Source organism: Etheostoma cragini, chromosome 19 (genome assembly GCF_013103735.1).
Source record: "Etheostoma cragini isolate CJK2018 chromosome 19, CSU_Ecrag_1.0, whole genome shotgun sequence".
Lineage (NCBI taxonomy): Eukaryota > Metazoa > Chordata > Actinopteri > Perciformes > Percidae > Etheostoma > Etheostoma cragini.
The window spans coordinates 8,311,698-8,333,522 of record NC_048425.1 but is presented as its reverse complement, the minus strand read 5'-3'; the positions used below and the strand labels follow the sequence as shown (position 1 = coordinate 8,333,522).

Genomic DNA, 21,825 nt, shown 5'->3' with positions numbered 1-21,825 from the left:
CACACACACACACACACACACACAAACACACACACTCACACACACACCCTCCGCCTCACTCTCCTCTTCCTCATTTCCTTCCTCACTTCATCATCTACACAGATCGTTGAAGCTTTGGTGTGTGTGTGTGTGTGTGTTTTCCAGTAGACCAGCACCAGCATCTCACATCTGCCCCTCCTTTCATATCTTTCCATCACCTCTCCTTGCCCTTCAAACCCACTCCTCCTCTTCTTCCTCCTCCTCTGACTCCCACCTCACAATCCTCCTCCTTGTCTACATCCACTCATCCACAAATGGCAGTCAAGGCTCTTATGCTCTTGTAGGTGATCCTAATGCTATTTCTGCTCAGTTAGATCACTTACAATGCAGAGAGGGGCACGTTTGCAGTAGAGTACCTTTACCATTAGACTAAGACCTTTTATCCTCCCTCTATCTTCTATGAAGTAGCTCAGAGACATTCACAGATCTTTTGTTTTATACCTGTGGGAATCATCCCGTGTAACAGTTGCGTATTTGTTTTCCATTCCATAGCCCCCTCTTGATAGGCGTAGGACAAACCAATAAGCATGCTTGATACGCATGCTTTTACAATACTTTTATCTTTGGAGAACCATGATGACAGCTTTAAAAAATACTATCACTTTATTTTTATATGTACACACCCCCATTTAAGATCTAGCTGTAGAGCTGATGGCCGCTATTTCCTGAAGTAATTTCCACCACTGTAAAGAAGGCTATGGCCTGAGATAATTTCTGTTATGATTTGATGCTAAGAATACAATTTAATTGAAACTGAATTCAATTAGGGATGCTCCAATCCACCGGATTGGGATCCTAACCATTGGAATCGGATCAGGCGTTAGCATTACGAGAGCGAAAAAGTCGGAACAGCGACCTCCTAATCCCTAATTTGGCATTTATATTTTTAGATAAATTATGTTGAGGCTATAAATAAATTTCTTGTGTTAAGATCTAGAGGGCCCCACCACAATCAATAAGGCATTCTGCTACCCACAGGAAGCCCCTTTCTCTATTTCTTCCTCCTGCTGCTCATGCTCTGCTCATTTGCTTCTGTCCACCCAACCTCCCCTGAGTCCACTCTGCCTCCACCTCTGCATCACTTTCACCGCTCAATATCCAGCCAGGGCAACAGAGAGCCTTTGTAATGAAATGGCCACTGGCTGCCTGAATCTGCCCTTTGCCATCTGTCATCTGATTATGAGGAGGTACCTCCTCATCAGTTCCCATCAGATGGCCAAAATTCAATCACTAATAATGACAATGCAGTCCACTCACTGGTAGTGCAGTCCATGTGGGTTAGTTTTGTGTGAATGATTATCTAAAAATGGCTGTTCCTTAATGCTGACACACATAAATCAAACAGAAAGGGAAGAAAAAGAAGTGTCCAAACATGGGATAATATTTTCAGTATTACTATTTCTTGCAAATTGCCAGGATGATTATCTAATCTGCTCAAAGGGAGAACAAAGCTTGTAGGGCTTTGTCATGCTTTTTCACTGCTTGCTTTCCACCGTGTAGGTGGCCTCGCCCACTCTGATTAATAATAGGCTTGAGCGTTAAGAACTGGTTTGGAACCTGTGTGCAGGGACAGGGATTGAGCTTTGTTTGACTTGTGTAAAACGAATGTCAAAATATCCACATAGTGATTCATACAGTATGTGGTAGGAATGGCCCCACTCTTTTTAGCATAATATTATTTTTTCTCTACTCTCTAGCCAGTTAATTAAATGCTTGTCATTGTCATTTTGCCGGTGTATTATGGATTTCTGTTATCGGAAAATGGTATGTTGGGTCCAATGTGTTTTAATGCCAAGCCTTTAGTCTGATTTGACAGGACTCCAATCAAAAGCATTGAAGTGCCATTGTTAAGAAAAAAACCTATAGTTGAAATGGAAGAAGGTGATCATGGAATTGCTCCACCTCTGTTTGCTGGCTGATGCTCAGGGCCATTGGCTTCCTTAAGAATCTTGGGTATAAAATGTCTGATCGTTGTCTGATTGTTAACTGTAAGAGTGAGTGAAGGGGACATGCTTTCTTGTTTAAACCACTCCTCTCTGGGCTCCATATCACTTGCCAGAAGTCACTTGTCAAGTGTAAATCATCACCGCGGCTAAAATGGCACAAATACATGCCTCATAAAGTATGAGCAGGGTTCAAAGATACAGGTGTCAGTTTATCTGCATTTGTGGAAAAAGCTGAATCGCCTGTGCTCATCCAATCCTATTGGATGGGCTGGTTGCTTTGTTAAGGCCCTGGCTCAGCAAATAGAAAGCACTTCAGTCGCATAAAGAGGATGACAATTACCAGAAGAGCCAGCGTCACAAAGACTGGAGCTGGCTAGCCCTCCTGTGCTGCAAAAATAATACACATTCTGCCCATTATTCTGGAATTACATTTGTTGGCTTTTTATGTTTTTTGCCGTTGAACATGGATGCAAATGCAAAAGATTGGAAATGAGTGGCTGACCGATATCCCAGCATGGCCAATATCAACATTTGATGCAGAGTGCACACCTTTGGTACGATGATCCCCATCATCGCTCTCACTTGGCAAATAAAATCAAGTGCTGCTGAATCCATGCTGTTAGCACTTTTCTCTCAAGTTATTGCTCTCAAATGACAAAAATGCCAGTTAAACACAACTCAAGGCTTCAAACCTACCTGTTGAAACATGTCGGGGATGCCATTATGACCTCATGTTTCAACAGTCTATGGTTGTGAATAACAATTATACTGTATATATCCAAATAAAATCTTGACTCTAAAGTATATCTGTAAATCTGTGTGTTTACAATGCTGTAATATGACTGTAATTAATGTAAAGGTAACTTTTCCTATCTGTGATGATTTGATGAATTTACACTTGTTTAAATAGTTGGTTGTTTATTTCTTTATAGTAAGCAGCTACCTTCTTTCAGGTGTCATACAGTGTTTTATTGCATGTTACTCTCACACATTACACTCTTCATCAGTAACACAAGATCTTCTGACTCTCTCTTTGAACCCCCGTTTCTTCCCTCCGCAGCAGTGAGCCCCAGTTGTGGCCGGTGGGCATGGTTTTGGAGGGTAGCTCAGAGGCGCTGTGTCCCCCCCCATCTCTGGAGCTGCGTCCATCCTGCAACAAGAGCCAGCCCTCGCCTCCTCTGGGCTCAAGCTCGCAACCCCACGACGGAGTCTTCCCTGAGGACAAGGAGCCCGTTAAGTACGGCGAGCTCATCGTCTTAGGGTGAGATACCGAAGCGCCGTGTCCGCTGATGTATATGTCTGCCTGTGGCTGAGTATGAGCTTGTAATATACTTTTGGAGTGAGTCTCTTCTTTTGAAAATATAGTTTTCCACAGGTCCAAAGACCTCAAGTGTGAGTGTGGCTTTGGAATTCAGTGAAGAACTAGATCCATAAGAGTTTGCAATCTCAAACGCTGTGCTTTCATTAGAGCTGAGTATTGGTACTCGATAACTTTAAAGTATCGACCAAAATAAACCCAGTAGCAAATATAAGTAATGAAACTTCTCCAGTCAAACAATACCTGCATTTGATCATGTTTGTACTAAGATTTTAAAAAAGACTTTTTTTTAATGGTTTTGGTCACAGTTAGTCTATATCAACGACGATTCCTTTACGGGATTGTTCTGGTGTCGCCGGAAGATCCGCCGGATGCCCCTAACCTTCGGTTTTCTTTGTGTTGGTGTTCTAAACTCTGGTCAACTTATGAGGACTATGGTTACCTGTTTCTCAGATCTCTGCAGGCTAAATCCAGACAGCTAGCTAGACTATCTATTGAATCAGAGTTTTCTGTTGCACTACCAAAACAACTTTGAACAAGCACATGTTCAACCAAAACAAGTTCCTTCTTAAGGCTATTTTGCAGAGGCACCATTATTATGTCGGGCACCACCTTATATGATTGTGATGTGTTTAAAGAAATGCCAATAAACCAGAGCAAATTATCCTGGAAGGCTGTGGACATTTGTGTAAAAATCATATGGATGGGGAGATATGTGGAGGCATTTTAAACAACTGATTTGCTCCCATTAACACGATGGGTATCAAATGATCAAAATCAAGGGAACTGGTACAGGTATTGGTTCTGGTATCGTAATTCTATAAACAATACCCAACCCTATCTGTCACAGAGATCTCAAGAAGACTGGGTTGGGTTCTCAGATCTAAAATCTGATTAAATATCAGGTAGCAAGAGTGAATCAATCAAATCTGATATGGTTGATCCCTATATAATGATGTGGGTCCATGTGTCACTGGTTCTTTTTCAGATCTTCTTTTGAAAGTGAACCTCAATATTTGAGATGATAATCTCTTTCCCATTAAGGACGATCAAAGTAACCAATCTGACCGAACTCAGAGTAATTGTTCAAACACAAGCAGTTTGAAGTATTAGGAGCCAAGGTTTGAACAAAATCAGACCATTTGCATCTTGACACGTCAGCTGGGATACAATTGACAAATAGACAGATGTACGTTGCAATATTTTCTACTTACCTTACCTACATGGACTGACTGCTGATGGCTTAAAGGGTTACAGAGACCCTATGGGTTTTAGTGTGTGTTTTCATGCAAAAATTATTTCTATGTATGTTTGCATTTCCCCATAGCTTGCCAGTGAACAAAACAAAACTTGTGGTCTGGTTTGCATGTAGATCTGTGGGAGAGTTTATTTGAATTTCCTCTTAAACCTTCTCTCACTGTAGGCTGCAGTAGAGATGGAAGAAAGGGAGCGGGTCTCATAATGCATCCATTAACAGGAGTGAATGGCTAACAAAAACAAAGCTCCTTGAGTAGAAATGGCTAAACAAATGGTGTTTTGAATGGCAGTTTAATTTTCAAAGCCCTTCCAGATGGTTCTCTCCACAAAACTAAATTTATTTGCTTGTACTGTTGATGGGAACTGAGTTACCACCAGAATATGTCAATAATCAAATAGCACTTGAGCATTAAAAACTTGAAAGAATATGCCTTTAAATTACATTTAGAACAGATAAAAAAATTGGGGGGTTCATTTGCTGGTTTGTGGGTAAGTGTGTTTTTGAACGTACAATAGAGGAGGCAAGCTGTTTGCCTCTGCTTCTAGTATTTATGCAAAAGTAGGCTAACCAAGTCTTAACTTAGCGTCTAAACTGGACGATTACTTATGTAATCTAGAAACCTAAGTAGTCGAGAAATGCTAGTGACTAACCAAGTCAGATGGGACATAAGGGGTTACCAGGCTCAGTAAATCAATAGTTTAGCATGCAGAGTTAATTGCCTACCTTGAACAATAAAAACAACTTTTTTTTTTTTACCGCAGGCTCATAATTAAGCTGTTGGCTTCAATGAGGCGCCCCCAGCCAGCCACCAACCATATCTAAAAAGCCTTTTAATATTCTGCACCACACTATATAAGCCAATGCTACATGGAACAAATCAGCCTGGGTTTGTTCTGGATTAGTATGACATTAAACAGACACTAAGGACCTAAAACGGACAGAGGGACTAAAACGGACAGAGGGTCATAAAAGGTATATTCAGACAGAAAGAATGAGAAAAATGTGTTTTTTGAACATTAAAGCATGTGAACATTTAAATAGAAACAAAAATACAAGTAAGAACCTGAAAATTAGCATGACGTCTCATTTAAGACCGTTAATAAGAGGAAAAAGAGCTAATTGGAGTCCACACAAAAGAGTCCCCGTGGTACATTTAAACCTTAACCTCAGTGAGGAACGCCAACCAGATAGACATTTTATACATTGCATATGAGTGTGAGAGAAGGATGTCTCTCCCATAGGCATAGAGACACAGACATATGCTTCCATTCCTCGACCTATTGATCCATGCACTGGATGATGAACGCTTGATGGATGATGAGTACGGCTTGGTTCTCTGTGAATGGGATTACAGTGCAAGGCAGATTACCTGCCACCGACATTTTACAACATCCATCCAATCATGTCTTCTCTGTGGCCAGCAGAACATAACTGGAGAGAGTGTGTTGGTCATTATACCTACAGCATAATTTGCAATAATCATGGCAGGTAATACTAGATAACTCACCCAATTTGTAATAAATCCAAGGATATTATATTTGGACTGTAGAGAGTGATCAGCTTGGTGCCTATTTCATGTACATATTCTATTTCATATGTATGTGTTTATATATACATATACATATGAAGCTGTTCACTCTCTCTCAAATTTTTGATGCCAGAGGAAGTCCAAATATAATATCGTACTAATCTGGATACTGATAGAATCAGGTTCAAAATGGACAATAGGTTCTATGCATATTTGTGCAATAAATGTGAGGCTATTAGGTGTGATAACCTAGCAGTCAGTTTAAATCTTATCTGAGGAATCATTAAAAATGAGTAGTCATGTGTGGCGTTGAAGAAGTGAATTTGTACCTGATGCTGGGCAACTCCTAGCCTGGTCCTACCAGACTCTGGAACATTTCCTTTGTGCAGAGGGCCTGGTCACTCCCCATTGACAAGTGTTAAATTGAAGGCGGGTACTCTGTTGAAGTTTAAAACTATTGGATCTGTCCAGAGGCACTCTGGTAGCCTGGCTCCGCCCTTCTACACACTGTCTAGTAGGACGAGGCTAACAAGAGGGGAGACGACAACAACTATCGGCTTAGTATTGCTAGCGTTAGCTTTAGCCTTAGCCAACTCCTTTAAAACTAACGGAGCGAGCTGAAAAATCAAACTTTTCCTGAACCCCGTCGGAGAGGAGGGCCGAAACATCATGGCCACCCACAAAACTCAGCAGAGATTGTTCTTGCTCGGGCCTTGACTTCTGGATTTGTTTTTTAAACCACATTTAGTTTTATGGTTTTGATTTTACAGCCACTAAATGAATCTAGACACTCTAACAAAATATAGGGGGAGAAGTAAAAACTAAACACACAATGCAACTATCAATTCAACCCAGTTATTAACATCATTGTAATCATGTAAATGTTCTTCTTATGCTTCACAGGCACAATGGGTCACTGGCCAATGGGGACAAGGGTCGCAGAAGAAGTCGCCTGGCCCTCTATAAGAGACCTAAAGCCAACGGGGTCAAACCTGATGTTATTCACAATGTCTCAACCCCTCTGGTGTCAAAGGTGAGATCATTACAGTTTGGGCTGTTGTTGAAACTGTGGATGTTTTCCCTGACCCAGGTAGAAAGGAACCACATTCCATATTCTGGGACATAAGGCAAATCTACTTGAACGTATATCTGTAGTGAACATGTCTATTCCATCTGCAACTCCGACACATTCCTTTGAAATTTCAAAGGAAAAGTAGGAAAAAATACGTCATAGTGAGGGTGTTACATTAAACAACGTTAACTGTAGTATTAACAAATTCAGGATCTTCTTTACTTGCAGTGTTCATTTCAGGTGTCGGCAAATGAGAGTGTTAAAAGAAAAAATAGATACTGATAATAATTTGACAGGTTCTCTCATGCTGTTCAGTTAGCATAATGGAACAAACCTTAAGAAATGTTCTCTCTAATGACTTATAAACATTTGATTTTTGATTAGCAAATTTAAAGACATTAGTAATTGGCAGTTTGATTACCAAAATGTCAAAGCAAACTCATTTTTGCAGACTCTTATTTGTTGTTAAATTTAAATTTCTTTACATATGATTATAAAATATCATGTTGTGTAATAATATGGTTTTAAAAATGGTTTTAGTTAACAATTGAATTGACAATCTATATTAGTGCTTAGCTAATGAACAATGTTGAAAAATGTCAATATTACCTGCAGCATGTTAGCATTGTCATTAGTTGTGGATAAATAAACATATTTTTAAGAACACTTTGAAGTAGGCCTACAGCATTAGAAAAGCTGTATGAAAACGGCAACAATTCTAAAACCTGCTTTATTGCCCCCAAAAAGCTTGTAGTGCTCTCTTGAGGTGGTTTTTGCCTTTGTGGAAAAAACTTGATATGCTAGATGGGATATGGACATTTCCATATCCTATCTAGCTCCTCAAGTCAAGTTCTGAAGTAGCAAACTCACAGGACTCAGCTGTTCTTTATGCTGTCGGCATCTTCCTGGATATTCCCATAAGGCATTTGTCTTCCGCTCCGAACAGTTTGAAACACGACCAATAGCTATTTAGCAATTTAACCTAATTCCTAAGGAGCTCTCTCCATTTTTCTCTCGTAGATGGTTATATGGCCAAGGCAACTTGTTTTGTTTTTGGTTAGCATCCTCTGTTTACTGGCGGATTAGAGCCATGCATAGCATACAGCGCCAACTTCTGATCAAACTCTGCTGCAGTCAAGTTTGTTGACTCAAAACCAGCTGATGGAAACATGCCTTAAGCCCCTGACACACCAAGAAGATGGCTGACCTTTGACAGAAAAGGCAGTTGGACCGATCAGTCTTCCCGAGTTGGTCAAAAAAGTTCCTCGGAACACAGCAAAGCGACGAGACGTAATACGTCTTTATGACGGCAGGCAGTGCTAATCTGTGTTCTCGCCCAAAAATGAAAACCGGCAGCTGATTGGATGAACGTGTCACGTGGGTCTGGCTTCTCCGGAAATTCAAAGCCAGACTGTCATGGCGACTTGATTGGTCATTTGAACCTGACTGCCGGCAGTGCCCGCTTTCCGACTCAACATGTCAGGCCGACCAAAATGAAAGCCGCCAGCCCCTCCGACAGACGATGGCACGGAACAGGCTGAACAGACTCAAGTCACTGACCTTGCCAAACTGTCCAACGGCCTATTATTGGGTAAATGTGTCACGGCCTTAATCCACATTTCTTTTTTGAGAGAACTTTTAGTAAATTCCACTTTATGGTAGAATGGAAAAAGGACCATTGTGAGCATGATAGGATGCTTAGCATTTAGCTAATAGCACTGCTGTGCCAAACTGTATTGTATATATGCATTGTACATATAATGTATTGCATATATGTTCTGAATGATCACTTCCTTATTTAGTTAGTTTAATTTGAGCCAGGGTTGTCCCTCTAGAACAGTAAATGTCCTCTGGAAAGATTTTCCTGGAAGCCAGACCTTCAGCTCTCCTTGTTATGTGACCTGGATAATGTCTTTTCCATTGACAGGCACTCAGCAACAAAAGCCAGCACAGCATCTCCTACACACTGTCACGGAGCCACTCTGTCATTGTGGAGTACACACATGACACAAACACCGACATGTTTCAGGTCAGTGTCTGCACGCACACACAAACACACACGCACACACACCCGCACACACACACACACACACACACGTGCACATGTGCCATGCCAACTCAACCTTTCAGCTGTGTTACCTAATGTAGAAATAGGACGTTGGTAGTCAAAAAAGAGACAGGTTGACCGAAAAAAGTCATTAAAAAGAGCCGTAAATAGGTGAGAGAAACACACTTTAAACCAAGCCAACAAACGCCGAAGATTGTTTGGAACATACTTCAACAGCAGAGAAGTGGATCAAATATGCTACAGGAGAGGTTTGCAAAGTTTCTGTCGACATCTTGACACATTTGAAACTAATTGTGGCTCATTAACACATTTACATTAGCACTAGAAACAGCACAGCTCTTAAACTTAGGCCACTACATTTTGCTATAAAAAAACCTAAATCTTTTCCTACGTTTATGCCTCTTTTTCACACTACTGCAGTGTTTCTGAGCACTTAAAACGGAGACATTTGCAAACTCTGCTGCCCCCGTTTTGGTTGGGAAACTCCGCGGTTGCTTTGTAGTCTGGACGGATACAAACAAAGACCTTTGGAAACAACAAAGCGGGGTCAGTCAGTCTTATCGGTTAGGTAGACGTGGTCCAAGCTGATAAATCCCTACTCTTACTTTTCAACACTGTTGTCAGAGAATCTGGTGCCCAATGTATGAGAATGGTCATGTGTTGTCAGACGGGTTAATATGGATGTAGATTGTGTAGATTGCGTTTGCCTGCAGTAGTCTAGATGTAGCCTAAATATCCTAAAACTGCTGATAACAATAATTTTGTTGTATTGTTTTATTATTAAGTTTGTTGCATCTCTTTTGCCAACAGTGCAACCCTTTAAAAAACACTTTAGACATCCTCATTTCATTAAGAAATCAATGTCTTAGCTTAATGTAGTAATATCCACAACTCTTCATCCTGCCATAAAATGCATAAATACTCTGCTGTGCTTCCACTGTCAGTATGAATAGGTTTTAAGGATGACAGTTGCTTACGATGCTCGTCTCGAGACCTTGGGTTATTCATTTCCTTATATAATTACGTTACAGTTTAATATCCATATCTCACTCTTTAGAAAAAAAGCCAATAAGCTCACGTCCAATAAAGTACTTTTCCTTTAAGGTTTCTTACATTTGAATATTGTCATTGTAAGCTGACAGCCTTGTCAAGCCTTGTTGTCAAAAAACAGCAGAGCAGTAGGGGAATCAGGAACAAAGATGGAGCTTGAGAAGTAAAGAAGAAAAATGGCTGAGGAGATATAAAATATACAGGAGGAGATGAGTCAGACCTGTCTGCTCTCAGTAGCTCACAGTTGTTTTTCCAACCACCTTCTCTCATCATCAAGGAGATCCATAGAGAGCTGTGACTCCAGTAGACCGAATCAACAGGGGTGCCTCTGTCTGCTCTGTTAAAAAGGGAAGGTTCACCCACAGTGTTTGCTTTGCCAACCTTTATAGATATATGTAAGATATCTGTGATATTCTGCCTCCACCAAGATCCAATGAAGGCGGATGGAATTCATATTGTGTTGCTCATAGTATTGGAAAAGGATGTAAAAAAAAACATAGACTGTAAAATTGGTAGACATAGCAGCAGTGATGTCACCCATTGGTCTATTGACTGCAGTTTTACAGCGTTGACTTTGGTAATTTAAACGTCTCCATCTAGTTTTTTTTTAAATCATACGTGATGTGAGGGTGGAGCTGGGAAGGATGACGCGGCCAAGGCAGTCTTGTTAATGATTGCAATGGCGCTGCGTTAAGCTAAATGTTAAAGAGGGAAAGGTGCCGGTCTTTAACCGTTGTGAAGTGAGTCATCCAGTGGAGATTTACCATCAGGTAAACACTTTGGGTGCTGCACGCAGAAAACGCAAGCGCTGGCTAGCTTGTTGGGCAGAACGCTGAACAAGACATTTTTAGGCAACCAAAATGTTGAGTGAAACCATACAGTGAGTGGGTCAAAGTTTCCTGAGGTAACACAAGCTTAAGTTGAGTGAGAAGTAGGCTAATTTTCTCATAGACTTATATAGAAACAGACTTGTTTTTGCAACCAGTAGAGTTGCCCCCTGCTGGAAATTAGATGGATAGCAGGTTTATGGCACTTCCGCATTGGCTTCACTTTTCAGACCTGGAAGCTTAGTTCATTATTTTTGTGTCCATTACAATAGACATGAACTTGTTTGTGTTTTTTTCGCCCATCTGTGCGCCCATGGGCGTGCTGGTCTTACAGGGAGGTGTGTTCAGGTGCATTCTTGGCGTATTGCTATCTTGAGGCAGTGGAAAGTGATCGCGTCATTGACGAACAAAAACCTGGTCTAAAGTCAATAACGCAGCATGTCATCGTTATTTTAACAGCACATTAGTAAAATGGCACTTTTAGTCACCAATGTAAAGATGAACTGATTTTGTCACCGACAGTGATGATTTAGTAACCCAAGGTGAAAAATCTCATGGGCAGGCATCTCAAAATCCAGACGTAGCTCTCACCACTATATGCGATACTCTGTAGTTTTTGTGAACTAGCCCTTCAATACAAACATCACATCTTCTTCTTATTGTTTTGTGATATGATGATGATGATGATAATGGATTCTTCTCTCTCGTGATCTCAGATTGGCCGGTCCACAGAGAGCATGATCGACTTTGTGGTGACGGACACGGCGGGCAGCAGCAGCGGTCAGGGCGGGGGTTCGGCAGGGGAGGGTGGCGGCGGAGGCCAGTCGGCCCAGAGCACTATCTCCCGCTACGCCTGCCGCATCATGTGTGAACGCAGCGCTCCCTACACAGCCCGCATCTACGCCGCCGGCTTCGACTCCTCAAAGAACATCTTCCTGGGGGTGAGTGTTCTCCCTTTTGGGGTTCAGGCTTCTCCTGGTAAACTACACAGGAAATGGTAACCATGGCAAACATGGTGAGAGTGACATCAGGGACATGGCTGTGCCACCCACGGATGACATCATAGCTGCGAGGACTGGGTGTCAGTGTATGTGACCTGGCTTGCGGCAGCTTAGAAGCTGTGTGTGTGTGTGTGTGTGTGTGTTTGTGTGTGTGTGTGTGTGTGTGTGTGTGTGTGTGTGTGTGTGTGTGTGTGTGTGTGGGTGGGTGGGTGGGTGGGTGGGTGGGTGTGTTATGTACTGCTTCTGGTCGTATGTTACTGTCTCAAGCTATTGGTGAGATGCGTATGTGTCTGGTTACATAACCAGTCACTGAACAAACAACATATTATAGCATGCAGTACATCATACTGTATCACCGTGTGTAGTCCCTATGTGGTACACCAAATAGTTTGGGTTTTTATGCTTCTAACCTACTTTCTTAGTTTTGACATAATCATTTTGTGCTGTCCAAAATAGATGTTGACATTTAGGAATGAAGGGTTACTTGCACATTTTTTACCCTGTTGGACCTATTTTTAGCAATGTAGTCACACTCCAAGATCTCAGCTCTTGTTTTAAAGGGGACATATCATGCTCATTTCCAGGTTAATACTTGTATTTTGGGTTTCTACCTTGTGATATTATTCAAGAAGATAGCAGGGCACACTGCCTGGCGCTGTTACTGAAATAAAACACATCAGTATTTCCAGGTCTTCTGTATCTATGCTCTTGGCGTCTCTGCACCCTCATTGCAGGCGGGAAGGACTGTAAAGGCACTGTAGGGGCACTTTCTACCTATATATAGTATAGATGTGACATCACAACGGTACAAAAGTGCTGAGGGCTTGTTTAAAGACACAGTTTCTGAATACAGGCTGTGTGCATTTCTTTTTGGATTGAGCATGTTGATACTTTCACATTATTTATATAGCACTTTGACCTGCTTCTTAATAAAAAAAAAAGACATTGAAATCTCACATTTAACAATATGGAGCCTTTAAATTTGATCATAAATGGTGCACTGATGCTAGCAGCAGACGTTAGTCTGTTAGTTGGTCGGTCCACCACTTTTTACAATATGGGACCTTTAAAGAGTACAATAGTATTGTGATCAGTGGTTAAAGCTATGTAATTCAAACTTAAATTGTAATGAAACCATAGTTTCCTTTTAACTTGGTGATTGTATCATCACTGATAAGAAAGACCAGAACTATAATGGGAAGACCTGAATTGGAATAAACCATGATGATCCTTAAATAGAAAAGAGCACACTGCTTATGTTCATTAAGACAGCACAGTCATGCACCATCAGGCCAATTTAGCACTCCTCCACTGGGCTCTGTCTTGCTGTATCTTCAGTTCAGTGAGTAGAGCTGTCGGGAGTCGTACCACAGCTAGCAGCAAAAAAGTAACCCTAACCAATTTCCATAAAGGAATGTTATTAAATTAACTAACCACATAGTAGTTATTTCACCTTGCACTATCCCAGGGTAGTAGATTCTTCTTTGATATATTTCACGATGTGCAAGCTCCCAAAACCACTGCAGGAGCTGTTGGGGTGGCGGGGTCTAAAACGTCACATAAAGCAAACCAATAATGGCCATGACAGCATGACTTTATCCCATGCAAGATTCATCAAGACCCCCCCGACAACTAGGCCAGCAGTCAGAGACATAAAGTCAACAACCAGCGCTCAACACACACACACACACCCACACACACACATACACACACACGTTACTGAGGCTTGTATAACTTCCCCAGCCTTTCACACATCAATAACAATGATATATGGAACAAATATTGTCCTTTTGATAAATAATGCATGATTATCTATAAAAAGACCTTAAAGTAACAATCATTGAGATTTCATTATGTAACAACACCGTTTTTTAATGGCCGACCATTTTTTCAGCACAAGCCGTTCAATATATTAACACAATGTCATTACCTCACTATTTAATTGTTTTCATTGTTGCTAATGGTCAGCTTCTCTCAGATTGGATTCAAATTGAAAACCCGACACACAAGGGGTTCACAGGAAACAATGCATGTACATACTCAACATTATGCAGAAGACACAAGCTGGGCATTTGAGTTCAGTGTCACCATGTTGGACGACATTGTTGATGGTCTTCCTAAAGGCCTCAGTGTGCTTAAAACAAAGTACTGTTAAATAGTTCTATAAAAATAAAGCTTTCAAACAGTTAAAGGAGGGATTTGGGGGTATACATCGGAAGTTTCAACTTTCTGCAACAGTCCGACAATCACACACAACTCAGACTGAACTAGCCAAATAAATGATTGCGGGGGCACGTTAAAAACATGACACATTTTTAGCAGTCTATTTTAAGCTTTAATAAATCATAAAAGCTGAAAACATAACATTAACATATGATCACCTTATACAGTTAATATTGCTAATATGGTGTTTGTGTCCACCTGATGAATGTAAGTCCAATATTGACTCTCCTTTTAGCTCTGCTTTGGTCTCCACCAACTCCTGAGACAAAATTTGTCTTTTTAGCAGCTAAATGCTCCACTCTGTCCGTTAGTCTCTAACTGTGTCTGACTGCTGCTGAACAGCTAATGTACAGGGGCTTTATCAGATCCTTTTTCACTAAACTAAGCTTATAAGAGTACATGGTGCATAAAACTAAAACAATGGGCCAAAAAAGACTAAAAAGTAACTGCAGACTTAATTTGCCTTTACACGTGACACATTTCACGTTACACAATCACTCATTGTCTATCTTGATAAGTCAATCTGTAGGTTTGCTAACATGTGATCTAAAACAATTATTATTATTATGGCCATAAACATTTATGTTGAGCCCATCCAGTGAAATTATTCCAATCTCCAATGCAGCAACAGCCATAAAGAAATGTTTGAAGAAGTAAGTCTCCAGTTTCTTTTTTTTGCTACACACGCCAGAAATCTGCTGTTTCACCAGAGCTAATTTGTGTTCATAAAACATCTTTTCTTTCTCTCTCTCAGGAAAGCATTGTTAAGCGTGGGTGTATCTCTGTGCATCAGTCAGTAGAGTAGTTGTTCTGTACTGAGCTAAATATAGCAGTACAGAAAAGCAACGTTGGCTGTTTTTCTAGCCTGCCACCTCTTATATCCTTTTCCACTATCATCCCTCTGTGCCTCCCCAATATTCCTCTAACCTTTACGTCTGCCTGTGTGTGTGTTGGTGTCTGTGTGTGGCGGGGTCTCTCAGGAGCGGGCCGCCAAATGGAGGACGTCAGATGGCTTGATGGACGGCCTGACTACCAACGGGGTGCTGGTGATGCACCCTGCGGGGGAGTTTGTGTCGGAGCCGGCTCCGGGCGTCTGGAGGGAAATCTCAGTTTGTGGAAACGTCTTTGCCCTGAGGGAGACTCGCTCAGCCCAACAGAGGGGGAAACTGGTAAGATCAAGGGGGTTGATGGGATAATAAGTCCTTAGTTTGCTTCAATACGTTCACAAAGTTACAAACCTTGATTTTAGCCCATGAACTCCAGGGAATTCTGAATTCCTTTTCTTAATATACATATATATACAAGCAACCATCCAGTTCACAACCCAACTCTCTACAGACTGAGTTACTGATATTTGGGTTGGCAGTAACTCAGTCTGTAGAGAGTTGGGTTATGAACTGGATGGTTGCTTGTTCAAGTCCCCATGTGGACCAAATTACGGTGGTGGACTGGTAGCTGGAGAGGTTACAGTTCACCTCCTGGACAAGGCATTGAACCACAAACTGCTTGGGGTGCCTGTCCATTAACAGATGCTTCTCTCTGACATCTTGCCATTGGTGCATGTACATCTCAGGTACTGAGCATGTGTGTGTATTTCAGGCCTGTGTGTAATGACTGTTCTAACAACAGTGTGAAAACATTGTAATTTCCCTTGCGGGATTAATATATATTAGTATATAGTTTCACCATCTGTGAAACTATAGATCTTTGAGTTCAAAACGAGTCATTTGAGGACGTCATCTTTAGCTTTAGGAAAATGTTTAGACCGAGTACGTGATCGATTAATCAACAATGGAAATTGTTGTTGGTTGCTGTCCTAGTGAATACCCTGGTGCTGTTGCAGAATCTGGCTGTCCTATATACTTTTCAGTATTTTTATAGGGGAATGGAAGAAATTAAGTCATGTATAATGCTGTAGCACTTTGTCCCTAATGGTGGAGACCTGAGCATTGGACGGTAGCTCCTGGCTTGTGATTTTGGAATCAATTCTCACCAGTAATCGAGAACATGTGGATACCAGAGCTTTCCTCAGCACTGTTGTGGAGACCTCCCACTGTTGGAGATACACCCTAAAAACCTGCATCTGTTGAATATCCTGTCCATTGATGACCAGGGGTCAATGGCCACTGTGACTTATACAGCCCACCACTACTATCTTTGCTTTCGCCTTCAAGTTAACTGCCTGGCTTAGTTCTATCATCCTTAGAAATCAACCTAGTAACGCGGTGTCATCTGCAAACTTAATAGACAGGAGTAGGAAATGATCTCTTAAAGTGGCAGCAGTAGGGCAAAACACCCCATTGGGGCTGTTAATGAAGTAGATAGCCTTGTTTTCAACTTCAAACACCTGCTCACAGGATACTTTCCTTAATTGACAAACTTGTAGACTCCATCTGTATATGTGATGCGTACATGATGATGATGATGATGATATTTTGAGTGAAGCTAATTGCAATAGACGGGAGTCAACTGTCTGAACCATAACTAGTTGAGCACAGTGCCATCATGTGGCGATACAAAGTGGAACTTACTAGCCCATAGCAGAGTTGTTTAATAAACTCCACCAGTATCAAATCAACAAATCAATTCCTGTGTCCTAGCTAATGACAGCCTACTGATGAAAACTGACAAACCCTCTCTTCTTCTCTTTCCTCTGCTACATTTCCTTCTTCTGTTCTCCTCTTGAGGTTGAAAATGAGTCAAACACCCTCCAGGACGGTTCTCTGATCGATCTGTGTGGGGCTACTCTGCTGTGGAGGACCCCCGCCGGACTGCGCCACACCCCCACCCTCAAACAGCTGGAGTCCCTTCGCCAGGAGCTGAACGCCGCCCGGCCCCAGTGTCCTGTGGGCTTCAACACCCTGGCCTTCCCTAGTCTGGCCCAGCGCGAGATTGTTGACAAGAAGCAGCCCTGGGTCTACGTAAACTGCGGCCATGTACACGGCTACCACAATTGGGGCTACCGCAAGGAGAAGGCTCCCGCCGGCCCCGGGGGCACGGCACCAGCCAGCACCGGGGAGAGGGAGTGCCCCATGTGCCGGCGAGTGGGCCCCTACGTGCCGCTGTGGCTGGGCTGTGAGGGGGGATTGTACTTGGACGCCGGGCCGCCCACTCACGCTTTCTGCCCCTGCGGCCATGTATGCTCAGAAAAGACTGTGGTGGGGTGGAGCCAGATCCCGTTACCCCATGGCACCCATGCCTTCCATGCTGCCTGCCCCTTCTGTGGAACCTGGTTGACAGGGGAGCAGGGCCACATCAAACTAATCTTCCAGGGCCCCGTCGATTGAAGCCCAGACATGGGATCCACATGTGATGGTGGATTGAGCAGAGGTGGACGTGCCGAAAAAAATAAATAAAAAGAATGTGTGCTGGAACAAAAATCTGAACACTCAAGTGTGGGATGACAGAGAAAGCACTGATGAGTACAAGAAAAAGACCGTTGACATGATGACCTGAAAGTGCCATGCAATAGTAGATTGCGAATGCTTCACATGGAATATGAGGTGTAAGGAGAATATGTAAATAAATTGTGTTGAAATGAACATGCGTTTAGTGATCTTTTGTACCTGCTTAGTCTCAGCTCATAACATTGTGCAACTAGGAGCTTGACGGCAACACTAATAGGAAGGTGCCAAAAACAAGACAACCAGACATGTTGGAAGCTAATTACGAGTCTAAAAAGGTGAAAACCAAAAGATTACCAAAACTTACACTTATATTAAGTGTAAGTATTATCTCAATTACCCTGTTGAGTTTTTGTAAACAAAGTTTATGTTTACATTGAACAAAGGTCTAACTAACATGATGCACATATTTACTTGCTTATAAAAAGCACCTTTTTAAAAGTATTTTAAATCCTGGATTGTTGAATTTCATGTTTACGAGCTTGCAGTCTTCTTCTTCACTGTCTTTCTTGGGACATTGCAGAAAGTCTCAGTGTTTTAGTGCCATCTGTTGATTAGTGGAAGAGTGTGAAACCATTGGTGTGTGTGTGTGCGTGTGTGCGTGCGTGCGTGCGTGCGCACAAGATGAACAAAACAGGGACCAACAAATGATGTTTTGCGGGACTAGTGGTCTAGAACTCCACAGGGAATCTTTAAGAAGGAATTATAACATCTTAATCAAGAAAGATGTTACCCTCGCATCAAACAAGCTGATTGGTCGATCCAACTGCCAGTTGGGATGATGATTCAGAAGTCTAAAAAGAAAACAGTTATGATGTTGGAGAAACATGTTACAGCCTTATAGACTGACTTCCTGGTTTAGCTTGGACCATTTCAATTACAACAACTGTTCTCGGACTAAAACATTTCAGGTGAGTTTAAGGAGAATTCTGGTCGACCCCAACACGTAGCTCTGTTGTTTGTTTTTTTTTTGCTGTCAATGCTGCCTACACCGTATTATCCTCCTGCTAGAGATAGCACCCAACAGGCTGAAACAGGGGAAGTCTTAAACATGTTTTAACTTCTAAATATGTTCAAAATGTCATTACTGTGTGCCTACCCATGTGCAGTGATTCCGTCTGAGAGAACACAGTAAATCTGATTGCTGTAGATGTGAAAGAAATGCATGAAAGTTGTGTCTAATTCAGCCGGGCTTAGGGACCGTCTACAAACTACAACACAGAAACTTGCCCTGTTTAAGCCTGTTGGGTGCTAACTCTAGCAGGAGAATAACAAGGTGTAGACAGCAACGATTGGTTTTGTTTTTCTCTCTACTGACAGCACCGGAATTCTCCTTTAAGTAGTTTAGATCAATGTTTCCAAACTTTTTTTGCCACTCAACTTCAAAATTCAAAGGGAAGTAATCTAAAAATGAAAAAGCACAACATGGTGTCAACAAAAAACAGCTCCTCTAGCTGGGGAATTTAGTTCACTTCAGGGGCGAAAACAAAATGCTTTCACCCGGAAAACGTTTGTTCGTTCCTTGGGAGTGTTTTACTCCAAATCACAAACTTTTTCCTCTTTTAAGTTTTGCGCCTAAATTTAACTTTTATCTTTTCAGACCAGAAACGGGGAAATCCCACGCGGCACCCCCATCCCGGTAGATCGCACGTATGGGTTTCATCCACTTTCTGTTATTAACAGTCATACATTATGTCGATGTGTTACTTATGGATGGAGTTATAGTGAAAAAAAACAATTCCCCTTTTTGCTGGGAATACCCTCAAGGGCCCCAACTCCACTCTGGTTTAGATAATCGAGACAAACTGTTGCTTGTTTGAGCCTTTCTAAATGCTTGGGTTTGTTTTTAACTGTCAGACTTCATCATAGCAATGTAGCTGTGTTTTCATGTATTAGCGAGTTAACTTATTAAGCATGTAGCTGCTATAGGCCAAAATTTCCGAAATAAGCCCAGAGTTGTAAAAAATAAAAAAGGTAATATCTTTCAAGTACTTGCGTAGCTGCAACATTTTATTAGCAAGGCTGCTCCACACCAATTTTTTGTTTGCACGTTGCTGGACGAATACTAATGCCTCTTCGTATAAGAAGCCCTCACATTGTAGTCATGGCAGCCAGCATGCAGACTACACCGTGGTAAACTGCAGATTCTATGGAGTGTCTCTGTGTGTAATAAGTGTCCCCACTGTGCTAAAAATAACTCAAGGTCACCAAGCACCCCATGCCTTCCCACTAAGAGGGGGGGGGAGGAAGCAACGAGAGAGAGAGAGGACAGTTTTATTATCAGAAGAGCTGCACATCACCTTTTTCAATAACTGGGGGAATGTTGAAAAAACACTCCCAAACCAATTTATACAGATTCAAGAACTCCACAAGGATGTTCTGCAAACTGCACCTGTACACACATCTTCAACATAACAACCACATGAAGGCACACGTGGTATTTGAGATAACAAATGAGCAGATATTGCTTGTATGGCGTCATGTGATATCTGTTGAATAGGGCTGAGTGCAGAGTGGATGCAGAGGGCAGCTGCAATCCCACCCAGAGCTGCCGCAGGTTTTTTTCTATCAGTGCCAAAGCCAAACCCTGAACAACAACTGGCAATATTCAACGTCAAGTATCTCTTCATATACCCTTCCAACGTGATGTACAACAGGGGAGTTGCCCGCACCTACAGATGATCTGCCCGGTGGGTGAGGTTATTTAAAGGTCCCCAGGGAGAGGCAGGGTTACAAATCAAGGGCGCTGCCATGGGGATGACAGAGGAGGAGATCTACTGTATGGTAGCCCGAGTAATTGATGCTGGCAGTAGTGGAATGTAACGAAGTGCATTAACTCAAGTACTGCACTTAAATACGAATTTGAATTTTTTCCCACCCCTTTTCTACGTGTACTCTACGTCTAACATTTTAGAGGAAAATATTGCATGTTTACTTTGAATAATCTGGCAGCTTTAGTTACAGGTTACTTTACAATATAAACTATGTTTATTATAAATTCAATTACCCAATAATATCACAGCCTACCCTAACAGCTGAAATTATTGGATGATTAAACACTGAACTGTTTGGATCGTTTCCAGTTTCTAAAACGTGAGGATTTTTCTGCATTGAGTACTTTTACTTTGGAGCTGCTGCCCTTACTACCAGACCCCGCATAGGCGGACGAAGATGGATGTACTTTTACTTTTAATACTTTAAGTACATTTTTCTGATGATGCTTGCATACTTTTACTTAAAGTGGCCATATGTAACTTTCAGTTTGTGGGGATTCTGATCAAGTGTGACTCACGTTATCCCCTTTTGTCTTTCACTTTCCCTTTTATCTTTTAGTTCTTTGTTTAATTGCCTTCTTTTCTGTGATGGTCCTGCCCCAGTATCAGCCTTGACTACAGCAGATAACTTCTACAATAACGTTAAAATACAATTACGCCTATAAAAAGAAATCTCCTGCTTCTCTTTCCCTGGCTGGATACACAGGCTTTTCAGGTGTTCAGATGAAATCTGTGACTTGTCAAAATGTGTTACTATAGCTATATGTTTACGTCTACCTGCAGTAAATCATTCAATGACTACAAGGGGAAATCAAACCAGGGCAGAGGCATTAATAAAAACTATTTAAATAAATTATGTTTTTTTAGTCTTTTTTTGCTGTTACAGGTTATTCAAGACCATTGCATAAAAAATGACAAGACTTCAGAAGCATTAAAATGTATCATTTCCGGTAGATGTTGGGGAGGGCGCTGTTTCCTGTGGTGGCTTCAGTAGACAACAATGCACTCCAATGGACCGCATGTACTGTATGTGTAAAACACAAGGCCATGATTGGTATTTCATAACAATTTTAGAAATTGGCATGATGGTAAAATGAAAAAAATTAATAAAAATATACTGTACACATTTCCAGGAATGAAAACTTGTGATTTTTATCCACTTTTTTCGACATACTATACTGTGACTTTTGTACAATTTTTTCGACATACTATATTGTGACTTATTTCAACATATTATACTAGGAAGTTTTTTCCACTTTTTTTGACACACTATGACTTTTTATCCACTTTTTTCGATGTACTATACTATGATTTGTT

The 21,825-nt window shown here is 41.5% G+C and overlaps 1 protein-coding gene across 11 annotated transcripts in view; it reads left to right on the top strand.

The window, feature by feature from the left end:
* The window catches only part of peli3 (pellino E3 ubiquitin protein ligase family member 3), a 28,451-nt gene extending 10,579 nt beyond the window's left edge, over positions 1-17,872 (top strand). For 6 of the 11 annotated variants that reach the window (XM_034856780.1, XM_034856786.1, XM_034856784.1 and 3 more), the window contains 6 exons: positions 3,046-3,246; positions 6,993-7,122; positions 9,089-9,190; positions 11,823-12,047; positions 15,311-15,499; positions 17,018-17,872. In XM_034856780.1, the coding sequence (XP_034712671.1) occupies positions 3,046-3,246; positions 6,993-7,122; positions 9,089-9,190; positions 11,823-12,047; positions 15,311-15,499; positions 17,018-17,617 (1,447 nt within the window). In that variant the 3' untranslated portion in view covers positions 17,618-17,872. Of the gene's footprint in view, positions 1-1,029; positions 1,163-3,045; positions 3,247-6,992; positions 7,123-9,088; positions 9,191-11,822; positions 12,048-15,310; positions 15,500-17,017 lie in introns of those variants that run through there. The other 5 variants (XM_034856783.1, XM_034856788.1, XM_034856785.1 and 2 more) reach the window with 2 other exon arrangements.
* The last annotated feature ends 3,953 nt before the right edge of the window (positions 17,873-21,825 follow it).